Source organism: Leucoraja erinacea, chromosome 2 (genome assembly GCF_028641065.1).
Source record: "Leucoraja erinacea ecotype New England chromosome 2, Leri_hhj_1, whole genome shotgun sequence".
NCBI lineage: Eukaryota > Metazoa > Chordata > Chondrichthyes > Rajiformes > Rajidae > Leucoraja > Leucoraja erinaceus.
Genome location: NC_073378.1, coordinates 73,848,262 through 73,874,179, shown reverse-complemented (window position 1 = coordinate 73,874,179; position 25,918 = coordinate 73,848,262). Strand labels below are relative to the sequence as shown.

The window sequence follows — 25,918 nt, the reverse complement described above, 5'->3', positions numbered from 1 at the left end:
TTTAATTTGTAAATGGCATCAAATAGATCATATGGCATCAAATAGAGCAATAAATCATATTCACTGACATAAAATGCAGGAATAACTCAGCGGGACAAGCAGCTTCTCTGGAGAAAAGGAATGGGTGACGTTTCGGGTCGAGAACCTTCTTCTGAAGAATAGTCTCGACCCGAAAAGTCACCCATTCCTTCTCTCCAGAGATGCTGCCTGTCCCGCTGAGTTACACAAGCATTTTGTGTCTATCTTTGGTGTAAACCACCATCGGCAGTTCCTTGTGTAGGAAGAAACTGCAGATGCTGGTTTAATGCTTTAATAGTTTAAGTTGCTGGTTCAGACCCGGGTCGGATCTGAAGAAGTGTTTCAACCCAATATGTCACCCATTCCTTCTCTCCAGAGATGCTGCCTGTCCCGCTGAGTTACTCTGCATTTTGTGTCTATCTTTGGTGTAAACCAGCATTTGCAGTTCCTTTCTACACATATTCATAGAAATGGTCGACAGCCGGATAACCTCAAGGCAGGGCCTCATGAGTTGTCAATATACAGACAGACCAGACTCCCACCAATGACCCCATGTACACTTCACACTGCCTTGGATGAGCAGCCATCATAATCAGGGACATGTCCCATCGCGCCTCCCTGCTCCCGTCCAGAAGAAGGTACAGAAGCTTGAAAGTGCACAACACCCGACTCAGGAACAGCTGATTCCCCTGTTATCAGGTTTCTGAATGGTCCGACCATAAGCTAGGGTACTGTCTGATTCACCTCTACTACGGTGATGCGCTAAAATGTGCTACAATGCTGAGAACAATGTTCTGTACTATCTGTTACATTGTATAATGTATGGCTGCAGAAACGGCATTTCGTTTGGACCTCAAGGGGTCCAAATGACAATTAAATTGAATCTTGAATCTTGTTATCAGCAGCAGGCACGGCGTGGACTTTAACATCGTGGAGCCAGAAGAAAGGCTCTGACCGCCGGCCTGCTGACTTCAACACCGTGAAGCCACGGCCTGCGGAGCTTCTAGCAGCAGGCGTGGAGCGGACTTTACCATCCCGGAGCCAGGGATCCCTTGCCGGGGGCCGCCGGAGAAGAGCTCCGACCGTTGGCCTGCCTGCGGACTATAACATCGAGAAGCCGTGATCTCCAGTAAGAAAGTGGCCAATTTGGACACTCCAAGCCACGGAGTGTGTTCCATCCATCCCGACGTCGGAGCTTCGATCATCCCGACGAGAGGGCCTGTACATCGGGCCGTCCATAGCGTCGGCTGCGGAGGGTCAAGGCCCCAAAAGGAGGTGAACAAAAGGAGGAATACTGACTAAACTTTATTGCCTTCCATCACAGTGATCACTGTGGTGGATGTTTATGTCAAAGTTCTATCGTTCTTTTTAATTGTGGTGTTTTTTGTAATTGTATGGCTGCATGGTAACTCAAATATCACTGTACCTTAATTGGTGTATGTGAAAATAAATGTGAATCTGAATCTGAACTAGTTGGCCCTTTGTGCCAGCACTGCCATTCAATGTGATCGTGGCTGATCATCCCCAATCAGTACCCCGTTCCTGCCTTCTCCCATTATCCCCTGACTCCGCTATTTTTAAGAGCCCTATCTAGCTCTCTCTTGAAAGCATCCAGAGAACCTGCCTCCATCGTCCTCTGAGGCAGAGAATTCCACAGATTCGCCACTCACTGTGAGAAAAAGTGTTTCCTCGTCTCCGTTCTAAATGGCTTACTCCTTATTCTTAAACTGTGGCCCCTGGTTCTGGACTCCCCCAACATCGGGAACATGTTTCCTGCCTCTAGTGTGTCCAAGCCCTTAACAATCTTATATGTTTCAATGAGATCGCCTCTCATCCTTCTAAACTCCAGAGTGTACAAGCCCAGCTGCTCCATTCTCTCAGCATATGACAGTCCCGCCATCCCGGGAATTAACCTTGTAAACCTACGCCGTACTCCCTCAATAGCTAGAATGTCCTTCCTCAAATTAGGGGACCAAAACTGCACACAATACTCCAGTTGTGGTCTCACTAGGGTTCTGTACAACTGCAGAAGGACCTCTTTGCTCCTATATTCGATTCTTCTTGTTATAAAGGCCAACATGCCATTCGCTTTCTTCACTACCTGCTGCACCTGCATGCTTACTTTCATAGATTGATGTACAACTATTTCTTATTCCTTTCTATGTTTATGAATACCACATGGAACAATAAAGTTGCAAGCACCATTTCCACTTCATTCACCTGATCATGTAGTAGAATACTGCATCCATCTTAGTGGACACCGCAACGCGCGTTACACATCATACACACAAACGTACGTTGCAGTGGACATTAAAAGGTTTGGTGTCCCAGAAAACGAATGTTACATTATTAGCAAAAACCAAACGTTTTCACCAATGTGACCTAAGCGGTACATTACCTTATGGATTTGAGCTATCGATGGCCGATGATTCGTCAGAACGTTTGATTTTGGCTGTTTTTTTAGTAAGTAAAATGTCTCCGTAATGGTCATTGCGGAGCTTCCCGAAGTTGACACGAAGGAATGAAGTTAAAGACTTGGTCTATACGAAAGATAGCCAATAGACTGTGTTGCCAAATTGAAGATTGGCTCAGTTCCTTTAGTTTTGATTACCAATTTATGTCCACAATTTTTTAATTGATTTAAAAAAGTCGGAAAATATATCGTAAACGGTGGTACCGCTTTTGACACCACGATGTTTTTGCTATATTAAATTGGAAAAAAAAAATTAAAAATTAATTCTCCCAAAAATCGCTACTACCATAGGATACCTCGTTGGGTTTTTGAAAAGCATTAGAGGTTTGGAGCCTCCATGATTTAACTTACGGAGGTACCGACCCCGATAAAGGTCGTTGTGAGAATGGACGGCAAGCACAACGACCGTTACCGGATCTTTGCTAGGCTGAATACCAGACATGTTACTGTATTTTTCTCCTGCTTTGATGAAGATATTTCCCAAGATCAAATCAAAATGTATATGTATGAGGGGCCATATGAAATGTGGCAGAGTTTTTAATGTCACATTTTTGGTGTCCAAATTGGTGGTAAAACTATGAAAATTTGTCTGTCATGAAAAAACGTTTTGACTTTCGGTCTTGAAGTCATCTAATTTATATCTGTTACTTAGCCGGTTTCACATGATGGGTAGACTTTTGTTAAGAACAGTGTATTGGTGTAAAAAACTGAATAATAAGGTACCTTGGATCCATCAACTGGCAGTCCTGGGCATAAATACTGGTACTCTGTTTGCATTTGGAAAATCGCCAAAAGAGCAGACTATTTTCCATTGCCCATGATGAAGTCCGCCCCCCACTGCATCACTAGCAGATAGAATCGCCCAGCTTTTGTGTCATCGAGCAGGAACTGCCATTCAGTGATCCAGCTCACGCCAAAAAAGATTTGTGCAACTGAATAGCAGAAGAATTCTGGCTAAGTGATAGCCCAGGAAGACGTGCATCCCCGGTTCAGTGTGAGACCCTTGGAGTGGCAGGTTGCAAGTTTGGTAAACATTTCCATTTTGTTTGCCCAAAAATATCCACCAACAAATATCTGAAATATTTTGAACAAACAAGTAAATGTTGAACAAAGTAAAAACAGCAAGTGGGTAAATACTCAGTGGGTAAAGCAGCATTTGTGGACAGAGAAACGTGAACTATGCATCAGTTTTCATTCGAGATTTCTCTTTTTCAAAAGTCCTAATTTTCTAAAACTTTTTTTAAAAAAAGTCAAACTCCCACTTCCTCCCAGATGATTAACATAAAAAGCCTGACGGCACTTCCCAGTTGTGCCTTTTTGGGATAGGTATGAAATAATGAGACCTGTGAAAGCAATGAAGTGATATCATCAGTGCTCATGAGTGCTGCTGAGCAGTATAGTGCGTTCATCAAATAAGCTGTAACAGGTCCTATGCTCATCCAACTCAGCTGACAGCAAGCAGCGCACATTGCAGCCGCAAACTGTCAGTGAGGTAGAGTCATAAAGCCTGGAAACAGGCCCTTAAACCCAACTTGTCCATACAACCAGATTTATAATTAAGATAATCCTACTTGCTTGAGTTTGTCCCAAATCCCTCAAAACCCTAGCTACCCATGTACCTATCTGAATGTTTTAAAATATGCCAATATACCTGCCGTGCTCTGGTTCCATGAAGTCACTCTTGAGCTGCGCATCTTCACGAATTCGGTAAAATTCAACCTTCGCAGCTATCTCAGTATCACTGATGGCACCGTCTTGAATGGAAAAGTGTTGGATGATCCACTCATCACGAGAGCAGTCGTCCAGTCCGGGGAAGTAACATTCGATGGCTTCACTAATTGCCAGAAGGTGGGTTGAGATCTCCTTGTAGAACTGGCATTCAGCATCTGGCGTAGCATCCAGGAGAGTCGTCATCTCACGGAAGATGGTCGTGTCACCGTCCTGGACTCTTCTCTGGTAAAGGTGAATCTTCCTTCTGAACGCTGCCACTTTGTCACGAGTCGTGTGTAGAATTGGGAGGTTTTCTTGAAGTGACATGTTCAAGGAATTCACCTCGGCAAATAAATCAGCCAAGGAAGCAACCATCATCACGAACAGTTCATCTGGCATCTTTTCATGAAGCTGATTCTCCTTCTCAGCACACCCTCTCTCCAAGAACAGCGCTATTTCCTCTCGAAGTTGAATCACACGATTGAGAACTTTACCACGCGAAAGCCAGCGCACCTCTGTGTGGAATATCAGAACAGTAAAATCGGCGCCCATTTCTTCACACATCACTTTGAAGATTCTTGAGTTTGTTGCGCTCCCTCGGATGTGGTTCACAATCTTCACCACATCTGAAAGCACTTCCCGAAGACCATGAGGGAGAGTCTTCATCGCTAAAGCATGGCGATGTATCATGTGGTGGGTGAAGGAGACATGGGGAGTGACATCCTTCACGAAGGCTTTGAAGCCGGATCTGCATCCGACCATGGAAGGTGCCCCATCTGTACACACCCCGACAAAACGTTCCCAGCCAAGCTCATGTTTGATGAGGAAGGCTTCCAGCATTCTGATCACATCTTCTCCCCGAGTGGTAGTGGCCAATGGCTCCGAGAACAGGTACTCCTCCTTCATGGCTTCTCCATCGAGGTAACAAACGTAGACTGGCAGTTGGGAACAAGAGGCAACATCTGTTGACTCGTCCAGTTGCAGTGAATACACTGGAATGCATTTCACAGCGCTCACCACTTGCAGCAGAATATCATTACTCATATCCGAGATTTAACTTTAGACTGTGTCATTCGAAAGGGAAATCTGCCTGAATTTGTTTGACTGCTGTTCCCCCAGCACCAACTTCGCTGCTTTGACCATGGCTTAATAAGCTCTTCACCGATGATGTGAGGTTTTGTAGCCTGTGCGATTCGATAAGCAATCCGGTATGAAGCCTCCAACGCTGCTTCATTTTGACGAGCGCAGTGACCCGTTGAATCAATGCGGGAACTCTTGAGTGCGGCTTCTTTTTGTTTGAAATAGTCCATGCCCTTCCCTGCCAGGTCGCTGTGGCAAGACTCCAAATGGATCTTCAGCTTGCTGGGCTTCATGCTCTTGTGGCTCAAAACCTTGGCACAGATAACACATTGCGGTTTGACCACGGATTTTTGAACAATGCTTGTGAAGCCGAACTTGAGAAATGCTTCACTGTATGTGCGCTTCTTGGCAGACACGGCTCACAACACACAGTTTGTGTGCATATACGTACGTGCATACGTGAACAAAATACCGTGTGTGGTATGTACCTTTGTTAGATTCCTAAAAATGGACTCAACAAATTGATATGTTATTTATGACCCCTTCATTACCCCCAGAAACCCCCCAAACGACCCCCATGGGGGTCACGACCACCAGATTAAGAACCACTGTCTTAGACCAAAATAGGAAAGAATGAGTGTTTGCTGTGTGTGTATTCAGCAAAAAAATGTGACTCGTCTGCATTTGTGGTCATTTTGTGATCACAGATACAGATATTTGCACCAGGTAAGGTTTATCATCAATCAATCAATCAAAGACTTTATTGTCATTCAAAAATACACCAATAAATGCAAGTCTGAACGAAGTTTCGTTGCATCTGGCTCACCGTGCAACATAAAATGCCAAAAGGATAAAATAGATAAAAAGATAAAATAGATAATAGTGGCGGCACATTATATGGAATTCAAGAGTCTGAAGGCTTGGGGGAAGAAGCTGTTGCAAAACCTGGCCGTTCTGCTCATTATACTACGATACCTTTTTGCCCGAGGGCAGCAGGGTGAACAGTCCATGATGGAGATGTGTGGGGTCTTTTATAATGCTGTTGGCCTTGGGCAAGCAACGTTTGCACGCAATGTGCCGGATTAAAGGAAGAGAAGTCCCGATGATTTATTCAGCCGTCCTCACCATTCTCTGCACGGACTTCCAGTCGGAGGCTTTGCAGTCCCCAGATGGGGGAGGTGAGCTCTTCTCATCCGGCGCAGAAAGGAGTGGGGAGGGGGGGGGGCGGCCTGCGGCATCACACACACACACTAACCACCCCCCCACACACACACGAAACACCCGCCCCATACACACGCACACTAACCACCCCCCTTGATATTATATTAATATTATTCATTGGCTCCTTTTATTCATTGGTTTATTCATATTATTCATTGGCTCCTCTTGATTCTTGTGAATCTTGATTTAATTATTACTATATTTTGAAATAATTTAAGATTATTCAGGATATTTAAGTTCTTGTTCATTTACTGTCTGCACATTGCAGCATATTCTGCTATTGCTGTACTTCCCACCAGTTATATATTTAGTAACCAAGAAGTGAGTCATTTTGCTTTTTCTATATTTGGACATGGACTGATTTATACCAGCTATAAAGAAACAATCAATGTGCTGCCACATTACTGTAGTGAGTGAGCAGTTAATACATTTAGTCAGCAAACAAAATACACATTAATTGCATTGGGCTTTATACATGTTAAATAACTGCAATGACAAATAAATCTTCCATGTTATCACCAATATTTAGTAAAGGGAAAGAGTATGAACATAGCAAGATCTATTGTAAGAGGCTTTAATAGTAGACGATTCATTGTAGATGATTCATGCCTACATGTAATTAGTGGTGGGAGGAATAGCAAGCATTGGTATCAATAACAAAAACGAATGAAACCAAGATTTGCCATTCATTTAACATTTTCCAGAATATTAAAACAATAAGGACAACCGTCTGAAGAAGGTTGCTGACCCAAAACGTCATCTGTCCTTTTCTCTCCACAGATGCTGCCTGATCCATTAAGTTCCTCCAGCAGTTTGTTTTTTGCTTGTCTAATTAAAGTTCATCCATAATTCATGATACAGCATTTTGCAAGCCTAATTGGAATGTGTCAACAACATTAGGTTTGGACAAGAGTTAAACATGGTTTGCAGTCTGAAGAAGGGTCTCAACCTGAAATGTCATCTATTCCTTTTCTTCAGAGATGCTGTCTGACCCGCTGAGTTACTCTAGCTTGTTACGTCTATATTTTCAATTTAGTGGAATGAACAGTGCCCTCCATAATGTTTGGGACAAAGACCCATCATTTATTTATTTATTTGCCTCTGTGCTCCACAATTTGAGTTTAATAATAGAAAAAATCACATGTGGTTAAAGTGCACATTGTCAGATTTTATTAAGGGGTATTTTTAAACGTTTTGGTTTCACCGTGTAGAAATTACAGCTGTGTTTATACATGGTCCCCCCCATTTCATGGCACCATAATGTTTGGGACACATGGCTTCACAGGTGTTTGTAATTGCTCAGGTGTGTTTAATTGCTCAGGTTAATTGCCTCCTTAATGCAGGGATAAGAGAGCGCTCAGCATCCTGTCTTTCCATCACCTTTGGAAACCTTTATTTCTGTTTATCAAAATGAGGACCAATGTTGTGCCAATGAAAGTCAAATAAGCCATTATGAGACTGAGAAACAAGAATAAAACTGTTAGAGACATCAGCCAAACCTTAGGCTTACCAAAATCAACTGTTTGGAATATCATTAAGAAGAAAAAGGAGAGCACTGGTGAGCTTGCTAATCACAAAGGGACTGGCAGGCCAAGGAAGACCTCCACAACTTATGACAGAATAATTCTCTTTATAATAAAGAAAAATCCTCAAGCACCTGTCCGACAGATCTGAAACACTCTTCAGGAGTCAGGTGTGGATTTGTCAATGACCACTGTCCACAGAAGACTTCATGAACAGAAATATAGAGGCTAAACTGCAAGATGTACACTATATATTGAGCATTTGTTGGAATACAATGCAATTATTCCTCAATTTCCATAGGCAGAAATATTTCTCTTGTAATCAGAAAACCTATGAATGACTGCAGGATAACTATCGTTTATTTATCTTGGTGCTGTGAGTGATTATAGTGGTTGCCAGTCTTTATCTCTTATTTACCCTGAAATGAGAAAACTGCACAAAATCAAACTATGGTTTTATAGCCGAAACATAGTCACATTTATTTGCAAGAAAAGTAATTAAGCAAAGGCAAAGGGTGAGAGGGGGGGCGAGGGAGAGAAGAGGAGGTCTGGAAAACAGTGCTGCGCGTTCAAAACAGTGCTGCGCATTGAAAACTGCGCAGCGGGCCGCGAGGAGCAGAGTCATTGTGACATCATCAGCTCGTTAACTTGATAAAAGTTTTCAGCTTTGTGAACAAATTTAATAAATTATTCAAGAAATAATGAATCAAATTTTCAGATATTTTGCGAGTTTTGAAATCATGAGGTAAATCTCGGAATATGTAAAGATTTCACCGTTAGCGTGTCGTGTTTTCGAGGAGATGTGAATCATAGACAAACATGACAAGCACAGACAAATACACACACAAATACATCCACATCCAAGATCAGAGTTATATAAGTACACTAGACCAAGGGGAACCTGTTGGGTCCCGTGCCCTCAACGTGTGGTTGGAGGGGGGGGGGGGGGGGGGGGGGCTGCCTGCGGCGTCACACACACACTAACCACCCCCCTTGGTATTATATTAATATTATTCATTGGCTCCTTTTACCCCATCCCTGCCCTATCCACTGACGCACAGCCCCCACCTCGCAGGCGCGTCTAGAGAGGGAGGGATAGAGAGAGAGGGGGCAGAGACAGAGGGCGGAGAGAGAGTGGGGTAGAGAAGGAGAGAGAGGGAGAGTGGGTTGAAGGGAGGGGGGTGGAGAGGGGAGAATGGAGAGGGGGGAGAGGGGGTGGAGAGGGGAGCATGGAGAAGGGGGGGGGAGAGGAGGGGGGGGGGAGAGGGGGGGGGGGGGAGAGGAGAGGGGGAGATGGGGGGGAGAGGAGAGGGGGGAGATGGGGGGAGAGCAGAGGGGGTGGAGAGAGGGGGAGGAGAGCGGAGGGAGAGGGGGGGAGGGGGGGGGGGGGGTGGTAGAGAGGGGTCAGGGGGGAGAGGAGGGGAGGGTGGAGCGAGGGGGAAAGAGGGGGGTTGAGAGGGGGGGGATAGGGGGGGGGAGGGGGGAGAGGAGGATGAGGGGATGGGGGGGGGGGGGAAGGGGGAGAGGAGGGAGAAAGAAGGGGAGAGGAGAGGGGGAGGGAGGAGAGGAGGGGAGAGGGGAGAGAGAGAGAGAGGGCACACTTGAACTTGTCAAACAGGCGCGGGCAGGGCCAACTGCGAGCGGCTCTCGGGACCTCACGGGACCTCTGAAGCCCTCGGAAGCCCAACCAAATTACTGCGTGTTCAGCGGCTTCAATCCAGAGCACTGGGGGGTGGGGCGGCTGGGCTGTGGGCGGGGGGTTGCGAGTCGGGGGGTTGACACAACTCGCAGCTCCTGAAAAAGAGTGCCCAGCAGGCTGCGGGTTGAAAACAGCAGGCCGCAAGGAGCTGAGCCATTGTGAAGTCATCAGCTCGTTTACTTCAAAAAAGATTTCAGATTTGTGAACAATTTTAATAAATAACTCAAGAGATAATGAATCAATTTTTCAGATGAGGCGATTTTTGAAATCATGAGGAATCTATCGGAATATGTAAAAATGTCACCGTTAGCGCGGCGTGTTTTTGCGGAGATGTGAATCACAGACAAAGAAGGCACACACACACGCAAATAAATACATCCACATCCAAGATCAGAGTTTTATAATTATAGAGATACATACTGGTGAAATGTTCAATATATTCAGAAAAACATATCCATTCCGAAACACGCAGAAACACTGTTTATGGCAAGTTAAAGTTAACAGAAAGTTAAAGAAATGTATACCTGAAACCAAATGGGGTATATATGACTACAGACTATTCCCAAGAAGTACCTATGGTCACAATATATAACTAAGGTAGCAAATTAAAGTCAGATTTCTCAAGATTAGTTTCTCATTTATGAACTCTTAAATGATGCCTGATTTGCTAAACGGTTGATTATTATGAAATAATTGTATTATATTCAGTTAAAAATAAGCCTAATTAATTTGACCTTGAATAAATATTTTATAATATCGGGACAAGTATGTTATTGAAATCAATGGTGACCATTTTTCAGCTTTTCAGAAAGTAGATAGACTATTTAGTTATCTCAAGTGTTTGTACAATATACTAAGAGCAGAGCTTACGACATACAAGGATATCAACATAACTAATCCTTTTTGACAATTAAGAATGAATTGCTCCACAGTTCATTACAACATGCTCCACTGACTCAGTTGGGAAACAACAGCCTTTGAACCCTTTTTTGCTTTACAGAGTATAACTTTGCTTCCGATAGCAGAATTTTCTTGTAAATAGTTGCACATTGATCCCTATGGTCTTGCGTAAAAGCATCACTAAACTTTTAGGTTGAAAATATTGACTGAAACTCGCAATCACATCATCACATTCTGCCTTTCCAGTGATTTAAAGAGCCTTTACTTCTGTACCAAATTATGAATTTCTCAGCTTGTTAACGTTTGGAATTTGTTAAATGGTTGGATGGTCTTTCTCACCAATTGTACAGTGAAATGAAGCTGAAACCTTTGTGAGTGTCTGGCAAGAGGAAGGGGGGGGGGGGGGGGGGGGGGGGGGGGTGAGGGAAGGGAGGGGAGAGGAGAGGGTGGGGGAAGGGAGGGTGAGAGGTGAGGGGAAGGGAGGGGAGATGGGGAGAGGGGTAGGATGGGAGGAGGGGGGGGGGGTAAGAGGGTGGAGAGGGGGGAGAGAGGAGGAGGGGGGTGGATGGGAGGGGAGAAAGGGGGGGAGAGGGGGTGGGAGGGGGGGGGGAGGAGAGAGGGGGGAGAAGGGGGGGGAAGAGAAGGGGGGTAAGAAGGGGTGGATGAAAAGAGGGGGGGAAGAAAGAGGGGGGGAGAAGAGAAGGAGGAGGAGGGGGGAGAGGGGAAGAGGAAGGGGGGGGGGAGAGGAGGGGGGGAGAGGGGGGGAGCGGGGGGGGGAGAAGAGGGGGGGAGAGAAGAGGAGGGGGAAGAGGGAGAGGAGGGGGGGAAGAGGGGGGGGAAGAGGGGGGGGAAGAAGAGGGGGGGGGAGAAGAGGGGGGGGGAAGAGAGGGGGGAGGAGAAGAGGGGGGGAGAAGAGGGGGGGGAGAAGAGGGGGGGGAGAAAGAGGGGGGGGGAGAAGAGGGGGGGGAGAAGAGGGGGGGGGAGAAGAGGGGGGGAGGAAAGAAAGAGGGGAGAAAGGGGGGGGGCGAGAGAGGGGGGGGGGGGAGGAGAGGGCGGATTGTTACTAAACTGAACTCACTGTGGAATTAATCCATTAACGGAGCCACTCTGCTGCCGGGTTCCATGTTGTCCCTGTCTTCCCTCTGGAAGCCTCCACGTCCCCATCAGATGCCGAGTTCCCAGAGCCCTGGTTAAACGCGGCCGCCGCTCACGGTTAAGTCTGTGAAAGCGGCCCCATCACAGACTGAGAGCAGCAGCAGGGTTCACTATAGGAAGGATCATTGCGCCTATTGTAGAGGGTTCCCTCACACCCCTGCCTTTAGCCCGCCCACCCGTCGCCTTATCTCTTCTCACCTGAAGCAGGTCGGTCGGGGCATAGTTGCCAGAAGCTGAAAACTAAATATAGCAGCCGGGAAAACTGCGGGTGCGGTTCTGGCAACAGCCGGCGTTCTGCTCTGTCTGGGGGGAGAGGACGAGAGGGGGAGGGGGAGGAGAGGGGGGGAAAGGGGGAGGGGAGGGGGAGGGAAAGGGGAGGATGGGGGAGAGAGGTGAAGTGGGGGAGGGGGGGGGAAGGAGAGGAGCGGGCAGGAGTCGAGCTGCGGGAAGCGTGGCGCGAGGGTACTTGGCATGGTGTGGGCAACGGGGCGGTGTGGGGGATGGAGGAGAGCCAGGCTGTAGAATGTTTGTTCTGCAGAACTTTCTCGATCTCTCTGCGCCTTTAATCCACAGCGGCGGGGGGGGCGGAGCCTGGAGGCAGGTGGGCCTGGATTGGTCGGCATGTAGGCATTGTGACGTCAGCAGCTGCTGAGCGCCGATTAGATTTAAAAAATTGAGTTTTGTGATCAATTTTAATCAAAATCTGGGGAAATAATTGACCAAGGAGTGGATTTACGAATGTAAAAGTAAAATCACTCGCGAAATGGTAAAAGTCTCTGAGTTTTTGCTTGTGGTTTTGGCGGACCAACGAATCAAAGCCAAAATCAAAATGACATACACCTGACATACACCCACACACACACACGCAGAGTTTTAAAAGTATATAGATATGATAGATAATAAAATTTAGTGGACATTTTACTTACTGGTAGGTTTTCCTTGGACCTGAAAACTAAGTGAGCCAATCAGAATGCCCGGTCAGCGAATGAGATTGCCTACGGCTGCCCTTTAGTTACGCCTGTAACTAAATAGCGACCCCACTCCACCGCACTATGAGTCAAAAAGAACCATGCGGACCAAATTTTACTCGCAAATTTTACCTAGCTGAGGCCAAGAATATTTCGGAACTACCCTCGAGCATGAAGGAGAGTTCCAGCGACCTCATAGGACCTCCTAGGACCACGTGTCGACCATGCTGCGAGTTTCAAGGTCGAAGACATTCTTCTAAACTTTGCAGATTAGGTCGTCCAAGGGGGACAGCCCCTTACCTGGTTAGAGTCGGTCATGTATGCATTGTGCTAGGTTGTAAAACTGCCCAAGTGAAAATTAGATGAACTTCGATCCCTATGAGTTTTCACACTTGATTCCATATTTAATTTTCCCTCTCCCCTGACTATAATTGACCAAGGAGGGGATTTACCCAAAATGTAAAAGTAAAATACTCCAGAAATGCTAAAAATCCGCTGAGTTTTTCCAGCGTGTGGTTTTGGTTTTGAAACCAACGAATCGAAGCCAAAATCAAAATGACATACACCTGACATACACCCACACGCACACGCAGAGTTTTAAAAGTATATAGATATGATAGATAACAAAACCTTTTAGTGGACATTTTACTTATGGTCACTTTTCATGGAAAGCTGTCCAAAAAGAAAAGCATAGCCAACCAGAGATGCCCGTGTCAGCGAATAAGATTGCCTAATGGGCCCTTTTAGTTACGCCATGCGAACTTTTCAGCGACCCCACTCCACCGCACTATGAGTCAAAAAGAACCATGCGGACCAAATTTTACTCGCAAATTTTACCTAGCTGAGGCCAAGAATATTTCGGAACTACCCTCGAGCATGAAGGAGAGTTCCAGCGACCTCATAGGACCTCCTAGGACCACGTGTCGACCATGCTGCGAGTTTCAAGGTCGAAGACATTCTTCTAAACTTGCAGATTAGGTCGTCCAAGTGGGACAGCCCCTTTACCTGGTTAGAGAAGTCAATATGCATACTGCTAGGTTGTAAACTGCCCAAGTGAAATATTCTCCTTGAACTTCGTCCCCTATGATCTCGTTTTCACACTTTACCCTTCCATATCTCTCGTTTCCCTCTCCCCTGACTATCAATCTGAAGAAGGATCTCGACCCAAAATGTCACCCATTCCTTCTATCCAGAGAAGCTGCCTTTCCCGCTGAGTTACTCCAGCATTTTGTGTCTATCTTTGGTGTAAACCAGCATCTGCAGTTCCTTCCTACGCATATCAGGTACCTAGTTTGTCACAATGGGACTCAATTGCAATCCAAGATGAATGATAGATCAGCACAACCTTTTCAAGACCCCTTGGTTCAATATGTCACTTGCATTAAAAGCAGTCCACCTTTCTGTGCATAACAACCAAAGAAATAGTGTACTTTTTATAACCATGACTAATGGGCCTGTCCCACTTATGCGACTTTTTCAGCGACTGCCGGCACCCGTCAAGGGTCGTTGTAGGTCGCCGAAAATGTTCAAAATGTTGAAAATCCAGCAGCGACCAGAAAGACGCTACGACTCTTTGGGCAACTGAGGAGACTACTCACGGCGACACCCTGGCGACATGTTGCGGGGTGAAGCCTGTATGGTCGTGAGTAGTCGCCCAAAGAGTTGTACCTTGTTCTGGTCGCCTCTGGATTTTCAACATGTTGAACATTTTCGGCGACCTGCAACGACCTATGGCAGGTGCCGGCAGTCGCCGAAAAAGTCGCGTAAAGGGCCTGTCCAGCAACTGTCTTTGACCTTCAAGCTCGAGGGCACTCGCCTGGAAAACCTCGAGCTGGATCGACTGTCAGCGATGTAACCGTGAGCCGGATCGACCGCCTACACACACACACACACATCGCAAAGGCGGGGGCCAGGGAAAGCGGGGGAGCGCTGTCCGAAATTTACACCCGCGATGTACAGGAAGGTAAAAGACAGCTGGCTAACAGTAAGTCCTTTAAAGGGTGTGGAGGAGGGGGGGAGAAGGGGAGAATGGGGTGGAAGTAGTGGAGACACTTTTAAGAAGCCAGACAACTTTTAATAAAGTTTAGCAGGCATTCTCACCTTTTTTTTCTCAACGAGCTTTACCTTCAACTACCTTCGATTAACTTTGACTACCTAAAAATAGCATTATGACCTACTACGACCCACCTCGACTGAACCCACAAGTAAAAAATTTTTTACTCGCTGCTTTTTTCAACATGTTGAAAAATACGTTGCGACCTAGCTGAGGCCACGAGTACGCGGGGACTACTCTCGAGCATGAAGTTACAAAGACCTCCTAGGACCTTGTGTCGACCATGCTGCAAGTATGAGTCGAGGGCAAACTCGCGAATTAGGTCGCCGCAATGGGGCAGCCCCTTAAGTGGGACAGGCTCATTAACCAATTGAAAAAAAAATCAGCACTAAAATCCATAACAAAAATAATTCACACAAAATGTCTTACAACGGCACGTGAATGGTAAAAAAAATGATACATGGATAAATATGGATCAAGGATAATTGTATTATTAAGGCATTTCAGAAAATAGACATTTCAAGGTATTGTCATTTTAACTTTAGAAACTATATAATTGTCAGGATATCATTCATGAAATCAAGCAAAAAGCATGGCTTTAAACATTTGTTCTTCATGTGAATTATTACCCATTCCAAGACCAATGACTGCTGTAATTACAAGTTTATTATAATACAATTACAATTACAAAACAGAACATAAACTGGAAACATACAGACAGCTTGCAATATCATTTGGTTAACCTGTTACTTTTTTAAAAAAGAACATTTTAACACTGGCAAGAAATAAGAACTGCAAGACTCTACCGTGTACTTAATCACATTACATGATCCATTATATATCAACTTTTTCACGTTTTCGATTACCAGAGATCTATCGTACATTGCAATTCTATTAATGTTCATTTGAAGAAGTCAAGAACACCCAAAGGCTCAGCTGCTAAATGCTTGCCTATTATTGCTGGAATCATACAGATCAGAAACTGTCAGAATATGTATTTCTCAGTCTTCTGTACACAACCACATCCATTTTATAAAAGTTAAAACTGTATAACATTCCAAATAAAATATATACACTCTCAGATACTCAGAATAAAACCAATTTAAAAAAAATACAACAATATGAATAATAATTTGATCCAAATATCCACCGTCAGCTTTAAATCTGGCTATCTGGGCCCCATTCTGGATTTTCGACTGTATAACCTCATACAAAAAACATTGAAGTGAAAACTTAACCAAGGTACTAAGTATTCAAAATTCAGAAATAAATGTTTAAATGTCAGCATTTTTGTCATGACAAAATAATCCACCTATGAAAAGTGACAGCTCACAAGGAAGGGCATGTCCAGTTCATTAGTTTCATTATTTCTGTGCTGCTGTTCTCTGCAGATTAGTACAAATCCCAATGCTCCAAATCTCCTGGGTTATAATGTTGCTAAACAAAGCATTAAGCTATCAGCATAACTTCCCTGAGCAGCAGTGACTATCCAAATTCCAAAAGGAAGGGTAAGAAGAAACAGAGGTTCTTCTTCTTCCTGCATATGGTGTGCACAGCCTAAAGTTGTAGGACAACTTGTTCTATTTGATCTTATTTGATTGTGTACGCCAGATTGATTGCATTCGTCGAAACATTGCAGACCACGTGAAGGTTGCAATCACCCACCCCAACAGAGGTTCAAAGCAGCAAGACTAAACAAATGGTACAGGTGGTTGTAATTCAAACAGATTGAAGATTTATTTTGTTAAAGCCATGTAATTGAATCTTATTGTGGAATGTGTTGCAGCTTTCTTTAAGCACCCATTTTTCAAACTTTATAATGCAACCACCCATCCCTGATATAAGGTACTTCCCTCCCCCCCCCCCCCCCTTTTTATGACTAAATCTAACTGATATGATAAACAATTATTTAGTAAAACGAAACTTGTTGTGCCATCAAAATGAGCTTAATTTCACATACAAAAAAAAACAAGTGTTTGAAAGACTCAGCAGGTCAGGCAGCATTCACAATGACAGAAACATACTGTAGCAAGCCTGTAACCTTGGGAAAGTAATTGACTCGATATGCTAATTCTGCCTGAATTGCAGCATTTTCAATTTGTATTTCAGATTTCCAGCATCCTTTTGTTTTCCCTCATTGAGTTCTAACAACAAATTGGAACTGGAATCTAATCAAATCAAAAACATATCTAACTTCATAATTGAAAATCATTTTCTCAAAACACCACACCTTTTTAAAAAGTTTAAAAGTAAATGTAATTCCACCGAGGGAAAGATGAAATTAAAAGGATTTAGCAGATGGGGTTCCACAAAGAGTGTTTCTTTTCCAATGTGCCTTTTCTTTTAATGTGGTTATTTGCAAGTTGCAATTTATTCAACCACAGCTAGAAAAGAACAATGGGTTTACTATTATTGGCAAGTTTGATGATTGTTCTTTTCCGGGAAGAATTTTTTTTTTTGGTTGGCTCTATTTTTAAAATAGCATGTACTCAACATTCACTCTCTCAAATTTTTGAATTTAAGTACAGGTGCACAATCTTTTATCCGAAGATCCAAATAACGAAAAGCTCCGAATAACGGACATTTTTTCAGTCCTTGAAGAAAGGTCCTTGAAGACATTTATCGAGGGCGGCCCGCAGAGGTGACAGCGGAGCCTCCGGTCGGTCCTCGAAGAAAGGGGAACTAAATCCCCATTCATAAAAGAGGTGAGGGTATATTGCGCGGGAGGGTTAATAATTGACAATCTGCTGCTGCCTGCCCGCTGAGTTAAAAAGTTCCCATGGTAGACTCACAATACACAGTGTATCGTGAATCTGGCGTGGGAACGTTTTAACTCAGCTGGCAGGCAGCAGCAGATTGTCGCTCCCTTCCGTTTCACCCCACCTACACCCCTCTGCTTCCCGGCCATGTGTGTGACCCCTTCCCTCCCCTCTCCAGTTCCCCGCCCATTGCACCGGCGTGGGGGCTTTGCACTGTCTTCACGTCGGCGATGCCAGCATACAATGCCAGTCACCGGCGACGTCAGGACCAACGGGACACCGACCCCCAGGCCCACACCACTGCAAGCACGGAGATCCCAGAGACCCACAGCCAGCAGCAGCCCAGCCCCGTTCCAACTCCAGAGGAACACGCTTCCCGTAGGGACAGAAGCTGATGGTGTGCAAGGTACGTCTTGTTCTTGGGGTTGCAGATGAGGGGGCGCAGCTCGGGCTGTGACGTCTCCGGCCACCCCCCTGTACAGGAGCTGAGACTGGGAACTGTACCACCCTTGCAGGTGAGCAGGAGAGTGGGGTTGTTTGCAGTTGCAGAGGGAGGGGGCAAGGGCGGTACAGTTCACAGCCTCAGTTCCTGTCCAGGGGGGTGGCCGGAGACGTCAGGACCAACGGGACACCGACTGCAAGCACGGAGATCCCGGAGACTCACAGCCAGCAGCAACTCTAGCCCAGCCCCGTTCCAACTCCAGAGGAACCCGGGTTGCGGATGAGGGGGCGCAGCTCGGGCTGTGGGCGAACTGCCACTTGTCGCTGTAGCGGCCCATCGGGTGAGCGGGTTCCTGTTGGTCCTGACGTCTCCGGCCACCCCCCTGGACAGGAGCTGAGACTGGGAACTGTACCGCCCTTGCCCCCTCCCTCTGTAACTGCAAACAACCCCACTCTCCTGCTCACCTGCAAGGGCGGTACAGTTCCTGTACCGGGGGGTGACCGAAGACGTCAGGACCACCAGAAGCCGCTCCCCGATGGGCTGCTACGGCGACAAGTGGCAGTTCGCCCACAGCCCGAGCTGCGCCCCCTCATCGGGACACCGACCCCCAGGCCCACTGCAAGCACGGAGGTCCCAGATCAGCAACTCCAGCCCAGCCCCGCTCCAACTCCAGAGGAACACACTCCCCGTAGGGGCAGAAGCTGATGGTGTGCAAGGTACGTCTTGTTCTTGGGGTGGCGCAGCTCGGGCTGTGGGCGAACTGCCACTTGTCGCCGTAGCGGCCCACCGGGGAGCGGATTCCTCTGCAGTTGGAGGGACAGGGAGACCCAGCGGCTTTTGAGAATGGTGGGCAATCACTTCCAAAGTTCTGCCCACACAGTCAGTACACCTCTCCTATACTTGTCTCCCGCACTAAGATTATCTCGCGGAGAATGATCCCAGCCTAACCCTCCCTATTCTCTCCTATTCTGCAAGAAAAAACTACATTGAAGACTCAAACTCGCGATCGAGTAACTGCCGGGATCGAGGTGCAAACTCGCGACCTTGCGGATATGAGCCGAGCACTCTACCACTGAGCCAGCCGTTAAAATATACGCTAAAAATCTTCCAATCCGAAAGCCGAAGAATTCTGAATTACGAAAAGTGTCTGGTCCCAAGGCTTTCGGATAAAAGGTTGTGCACCTGTACTACATCAAAGGAATAATACCAAAAAGGCCAATGATGTACCAGATTCAGGAGCAAAGGGATTTGGGCATCATGGTACATAAATGAATGTTAACCTTCTCAAGAGAGTTGGAATTCAAAAATGTGGATCTTATAGAGCCTTGATCAGATCGTTCCCAGTTGAATGACAAACTTGAGCAAAGATTATAATTGCCAAATGACGATTGAGCAAAATTTTTAATGTAAATTACGAGGAGTTGCACAAAGTGCTCATGTATTCCTTTGAGTTTTAAGACTCAGAACTGTTCAAACCGGGCTATTTAAGAGTACAAGGAATTTCAATAAGGCTGCTGCAAGAAACTACAGTAGGGGAATTAAAACCAAGAGCTGGATTAGAACATTCCGGGGAATCTTGACTGTTCTGTACAAAACAAAAGTCTCATAATTCCCACTATCTGAAGGATTTCTGCAAAAAACCAAGGTCCAAAATTTGCTGGCTAAACTTTACCAGCAGTTTCCTGATGAATACTCCAGCAGTGAACTTCTTAGAGAATCCTAAGTGCTCACGTCAAAGTTTATTTGATGATGAATGCCATGATGTTATCTGGAACATGTAATATATTAAAGATAATGTACTCTTAGCTGTTCTTAAGAAGGTGTCAAGAACATAACACCGAGATAGGGAGACACAACAAATTGCGACAGCCAAAAAGGCATGCCAGTGCCTCTCCATTCTCAGGAGACTGCAAGAAATTACACAGAGTTGTGGATGTAGCCCAGTCCATCACACAGACCATACCATTTACACTTCACGCTGCCTTGGGAAGGCAGCCAACAAAAAGGCCTTCCCACATGGTCATTCCACCATCTTTCCGCTCCCATCGGACAGAAAATACAGAAGCTTGAAAGCGCCTACCACCAGACTAAGGAACAGCTTCTTCCCCCCTGTTATCTGAACGGTCCTTCAGAACCGCCCTGAATGGTACACCAGGGTACAGTCGTTTCTCCTCTACTCAATGCAGACATTGGATTTTGTCTCCACAACTGTTATATTATACTGCTGAGAACTATATTCTGCATTATGTATCTTTCCCGGAGCTCTACCTATTGTTCTTGAGCTTAACTTGATTGTATTATCTGATTTGATTGGATAGCATGCAAAGCAAAGCTTTTCACTGTACCTCAGTGCAGGTGGCAATAATAAACCCAAAACCCAAAATCTGCAGAATTAAATATACTGTATTCTGAAATGTTAAGCTGAGATAAAAATATGCATTTGTCAAATCATATTTTACTGGACAATATGGACAAGGTGGGTTTTAAATTTCCCAATTTAGAAGCAAAGATTATAGTCTGTTCCCTTGAGAAATTACTCATCTACAATTTAGAATTTTTAATATGATCAGGGATTTAAACCCCACCTCAAGAAGATGATCTACTTTGCTTAAACGTGTAGCTTTTAAAATCTTCAGAACATCCGTTTCACTGTTTAGATCATTTATTCAAAATAAAGTTTTGACTCACATCTGTCAATATTAATGTGGAGAAAACCTTGATCAAATCAAAGTACTGTTATCCAGATGTTAGTTACTCACCAATCTATATACAGGTTCACAACCTTTTATCCGAAAACCTTGGGACCAGACACTTTTCGGATTTTGGAATTTTTCGGATTTTGGAATGGAAGATTTTTGGCGTAGATTTTAACGTTTTTTTAGATAAAACATTACAGGGGCTCAGTGGTAGAGTGCTCGGCTCGTGGCCGCAAGGTCGCGAGTTTGCGCCTCGATCCCGGCAGTTACTCGGTGAGGGAGGTAGCGCTCTCTTGTCACCCTAGCGGGGCTACATGGCCTGAGGTGGCCTAGCTCGGGGATTCTTGAATCCCCCGAATAAATAATTTAAAAAAAAGATAAAACATTAAGTAAAACTTTAAACATAAACCGGCTCAAACTAAGCTAAACACATGAAAATATACTTACATGCAGTAGCCAGTCCGATGATTTTAAGGGCCCTCTTGCCGTGAAAGATGGAACTCCAGCGTCGGGTGAAACAATTCCTCAGCGGCTTGGAAAGTCTGGAGCGGCTGCCTCCTCCCCAGAGACCGGAGACCGGGGCACTCGTAGCCCTCAGGCCGTGCCGGTTGGAGCTCCGACCCCGGTGAACTCGATCCCTGGCTCCGCGGCACTCCAAATCCAGCGCCGTCCGCGGCCGGATGCCCGCAGCCCCTGCTGGCGTGGTGTTGGCGGCCACAGCGCTCCGGAGCTTACCGCATGGCGACCCGGTAAGGCATTGCCCGCTACCTGCAGGTAACCCAGCGCTGCGCCGCCGTCACTGAAGCTGTAGTCCCGGCCGGTCCCAACAGGAAACGCCGCTCCATTTTCGATGGTAGGCCGTGAGGACAGGGCGAAGAAGCAGCTTGGAGTGATGCTGCCTCTCCGACCAGGTAGGGGACTAAGAATTAAAGTTTCCCCCTTCCCCCACCCCATAAAAGACCTCCAAAGTAACTGATTAACATTTAAGCAATGATTTACAGATGTTTAAGTAACTACAGTAGTACAGTACTACAGACCTGGGTTGACCGTGGGTCGTTTCTGGTCATGTTTGGAGCCAAACGCAAGCTTTGGTGAGCAGACGACATCCTGGAAAAAATGTTCGGTTTTCGGAGCTTTTCGGTTTTCGGAATTTCGGATAAAAGGTTGTGAACCTGTTCTATCACAAGTCTCGACGTTTGCCTGTCTGTCTGTCTGTGATCTCAGGAGCTACACCAAAACGGTACACTATAGCGCAAATATTTTTGCAGACTCTTACTCAGCTTCTTCCCGTGGTCGATCGTATCAAGTTTATTCACATTTTATGTTATATTTCACGTTATTGATAATTCAAGGTTAAAAAAAGCCAACTTTAACAAGATTTGTACTGTTAAAATCCTTGTTGCACCAGCTTCCAACAGACTTCAATACAAAGTTGCAATACAGAAACACTCTGTGCTTCCACCAAGTTTTCACCTGAATGAGATATCAGTCCTCCAGCCAACATTTACAACAATGTTGCCATCATACAACACTTACTCCAGCTCCTGGTAGTACAGGAGGGGGAGGGTGAATTGGTACTGCTATTGGGTGACGATTCGACCCGAAACATCACCCATTCCTTTTCTCAGGAGTTGCTGCAGAATTTTGTGTGTGTTCCCGTTGGTGGCTGGTGCTTGGCTTTCTTTGGCGCCGGGGGTTGGCCAGCGGCTGCTGGGTGGGGCGGGGGGTGCAGCTGGCGGTCCCTGACCCGTCGGGAGCGGGTTCCTAGAGAGTTGGAGCGGAGTTGGCGCTTCTCCGCGCTGGACGTGGGCCTGGGACAGCCGCTGCTCCGAGCCAGTGCCCTTTGACAAATCCCATGATTCCTTGCATTTTTCAGAATACCGAACTTGCTTATTCAGGGACCCAATCAGTTCTTCCAGGTCAGAAAGGTTTTACATGAACTTCCTCTAACTTTGTCCATTGCATTTGGTACTCTCAATGTGGCTTCTTCCACATTGGTGAAACCAGGTACAGACTAAGTTACCACTCATAGAGTCAGAGTGATATGGCAAGGATATATGGCCCAACTTGCCTATTCTGATCAAGATGCCCCATCTACGTGCGTCTCACTTGCCCACATTTTGCCTATATCCCTCTAAACATTTTCTATCCATAACCCCAGAAAGCGAATCACCTATTAAAATTTCCATTTAAAATTGCAACGGAAAAATTTAAGTATTTGGGTATTCAAGTTACTAGAAGATATAAATCATTATTTGAAGCTAATTTTATACCATTATTAAATAAATTTAATTCCCTGATTAAATTTTGGAGAACGCTCCTACTATCATTAATCGGCAGAATAAACGCTATAAAAATGATAGCGCTACCACAAATAATATATTTATTCCAATCTATACCAATATATATATATATATATACCAAAACACTTTTTTTTTAAATTACTCGAATATTTCTAATTTTATTTGGGATTATAAAGCACATAGAATTAAAATAAATTATTTGTGCAAACCCAAAGAGGTGGGAGGATTTGCACTACCTAATTTTCTATGAAGTGACCCTTAGATGTGGCCCTTGTGGCTAAGGGGATCAGGGGGTATGGAGAGAAGGCAGGTACGGGATACTGAGTTGGATGATCAGCCATGATCATATTGAATGGCGGTGCAGGCTCGAAGGGCCGAATGGCCTGCTCCTGCACCTAATTTCTATGTTTCTATGTTTCTATACTTTATATACCTTACTGGTCCATATATACAACATCCACTGCTTTACCCTCATCAATTTCCTGAGTAACCTCTTCAAAAAATTCAAGAAGATTAGTCAAACATGACCTTCCAGGCACAAATCCATGTGCCTGGAACTTATTCAACCTTTCTCTGTAACTCAGTTGCTGAAACCCAGGCAACATTCTAGTAAATCTCCTCTGTACTCTCTCTATTTTGTTGACATTCTTCCTATAATTGGGCTATAATTACATCTTCAAAAAACTCAGATTGTTAAAACACTATTTCTTTCATACAAAACCATGCTGGTGATACCTCATCAGTTCCGGTCTCTCCATATACAGGCACTCATTGACGTATTAGGAGTTATATCCCGTGTATCATTGTGCAAGTCAGAAAGTCGGAAACGGAAGTACTACTGCTCACACATAAATTTACTGTTTAACGCACAGGGGAGCTCCAACGCGGTGACAGCGGCAGTTATTGTGTTACAGCACCAGGGACCCAGGTTCGGTCCTGACTATGGGTGCTCTCTGTACGGAGTTTGCTCTTTCTTCCTGTGACTGCGTGAGTTTTCTCTGGGTGCTCTGGTTTCCCACATTCCAAAGACGTGCAGGTTTGTTTGTTAATAGGCTTCTCCAAATTGTCTCTCAAGTGCAGGATAGAACGTGGTGATTGTTAGTCAGCATGGACTTGATGGGTCGAAGGGTCTGATTCCACACTGTATCTCTAAAACTAAAACCAAAAGGGGCTATCCCACTGCCTAATCGCGACCTAATCCGCGAGTTCAGAAGAGTGTCTTCGACCTTCAAGTTCGAGGGCACTCGCCTGGAAAACCTCGAGCTGGGTCGACCGTCAGCGATGAAACTGCGAGTTGGATCGACCGACCGCACGCACACACACACAAACACATCGCAAAGGCAGGGGCCAGGGAAAGCGGGAGAGCGCTGTCTGAAATTTACACCCGCGATGAAGAGGAAGATGAAAGACGGCTGCACAGTGTACGGTAAGTCCTTTAGAGGGCGCGGGGGGGGGGGGGGGGGGGGGGGGGGGGGGGGGGGTGGGAGAGGGGAGAGAGAAAGGGAGAGAGAAGGGGAGGGAAGGGGACACTTTTCAGAAGTCAGACAACGTTTAATAAAGTTTAGCGGGCATTTTGCCTACCGGTCGGTTTTCTTTGGTCCTGAAAACTCCAATGAGCCAATTAAAATGCCCGGTCAGCGAAGGAGATTGCCTACGGCTGCCTGTAACTAAATAGCAACCCCATTCCACTGCACTACAAGTTAAAAAGAACCATGCCAACCAATTTTTACTCGCGAAAATGTTTTCAACATGTCGGAAATTTTTCCGCGACCTAGCTGAGGCCGCGAGTATGCGGGAACTTCCCTCGAGCATGAAGGAGAGTTCCAGTGACCTCTGTAGGACCACATGTCGACAATGCTGTGAGTTTGAGTCGAGGGCAAACACTTCTAAACTCATAGATTAGGTCGCCGCAGTGGGACAGCCCCTTAAACCTAATTTATCTATCTTTGTATACATTAGAACTTCCAACAGCTCCTTGACCATAATGCGGACTGTCCTGAAGACATCTCCATTAACTGTCCCAAGTTCCCCAGACTTCATGCCTTTCTCCATGGTAAGATTTTAGAGTCCATTATTAAGTATGTGGTTTCTGAGTACATAGAGGCACATGATAAAATAGGCTTGGTTTTGTGAAGGGGAGATCGTGCATGACAAAACTGTTGGAATTCTTTGAGGATGCAGGATAGACAGGCGAGTCAGTGAATGTTGTTTACTTGGATTTTCAGAAGGTCTTTGATAAAGTGACGCGTGGAGGCTGCTAAACAAGATGAGAGCCCATGGCATTAGAGGGAAGGCAAAGAGTGGGAATAAAGGGAGATTTTTCTGGTAAGCTGCTGGTAACTAGTAATGCTCCCCAAGGTTTGTTGGTGTCGTTACTCTTCACATTGGAAGAGGGAATTGGTCTTCGTGGCCAAGTTTGCAGATGATACGAAGATGGATGGAGGGGCAGGTAGTGTTGAAGAAACAGGGACTCTGCAGAAATACTTGGACAGGTCGGAAGAGTGGGTGAGGAAGTGGCAGATGGAATACAGCGTAGCAAAGTCATGCACTTTAGTAGAAGGAATAAAAGTGTAGATTATTTTCTAAATGGGAGAGGATGCAGAAATCAGAGGTGCAAAGGGACTTGGGAGTGATGAGGCGGGATTCTAAAAAATTTAATTTGCAATCGAATCAGTTGTAAGGAAGCAAAAGCAATGTTGGTATTTATTTCAAGAGGACTAGAATATAAAATCAGGGGTGTAATGCTGAGGCTAAAATGGCACGGGTCAGACCCCATTTGGAGTATTGTGAGCAGTTTTGGGCCCCATATCTGAGGAAGGATGTGCTGGCATTGGTGAGGGTCCAGAGAAGGTTTACGAGAATGATCCCGGGGATGATTGCGTTAGCACTGGGTCTATACTCGCTGGAGTTTAAAAGGA

General features: G+C 45.5%; 2 protein-coding genes across 2 annotated transcripts in view; both read right to left on the bottom strand.

Moving 5' to 3' along the window:
* The window catches only part of LOC129711113 (PH domain leucine-rich repeat-containing protein phosphatase 1-like), a 140,859-nt gene that overhangs the window by 58,589 nt on the left and 56,352 nt on the right, over positions 1 to 25,918 (bottom strand). The window lies entirely within an intron of this gene.
* LOC129711121 (protein FAM200C-like) lies at positions 3 to 6,376 on the bottom strand. The gene has a single exon (XM_055658534.1). It carries the CDS (start codon positions 5,243 to 5,245, stop codon positions 4,124 to 4,126), a length of 1,122 nt encoding a protein of 373 aa, XP_055514509.1. The 5' UTR covers positions 5,246 to 6,376; the 3' UTR covers positions 3 to 4,123.

Bases quoted from the DNA above. Each gene is read 5' to 3' on its own strand.
- LOC129711121 (XM_055658534.1), bottom strand. From the start codon at position 5,245: ATGAGTAATGATATTCTGCTGCAAGTGGTGAGCGCTGTGAAATGCATT.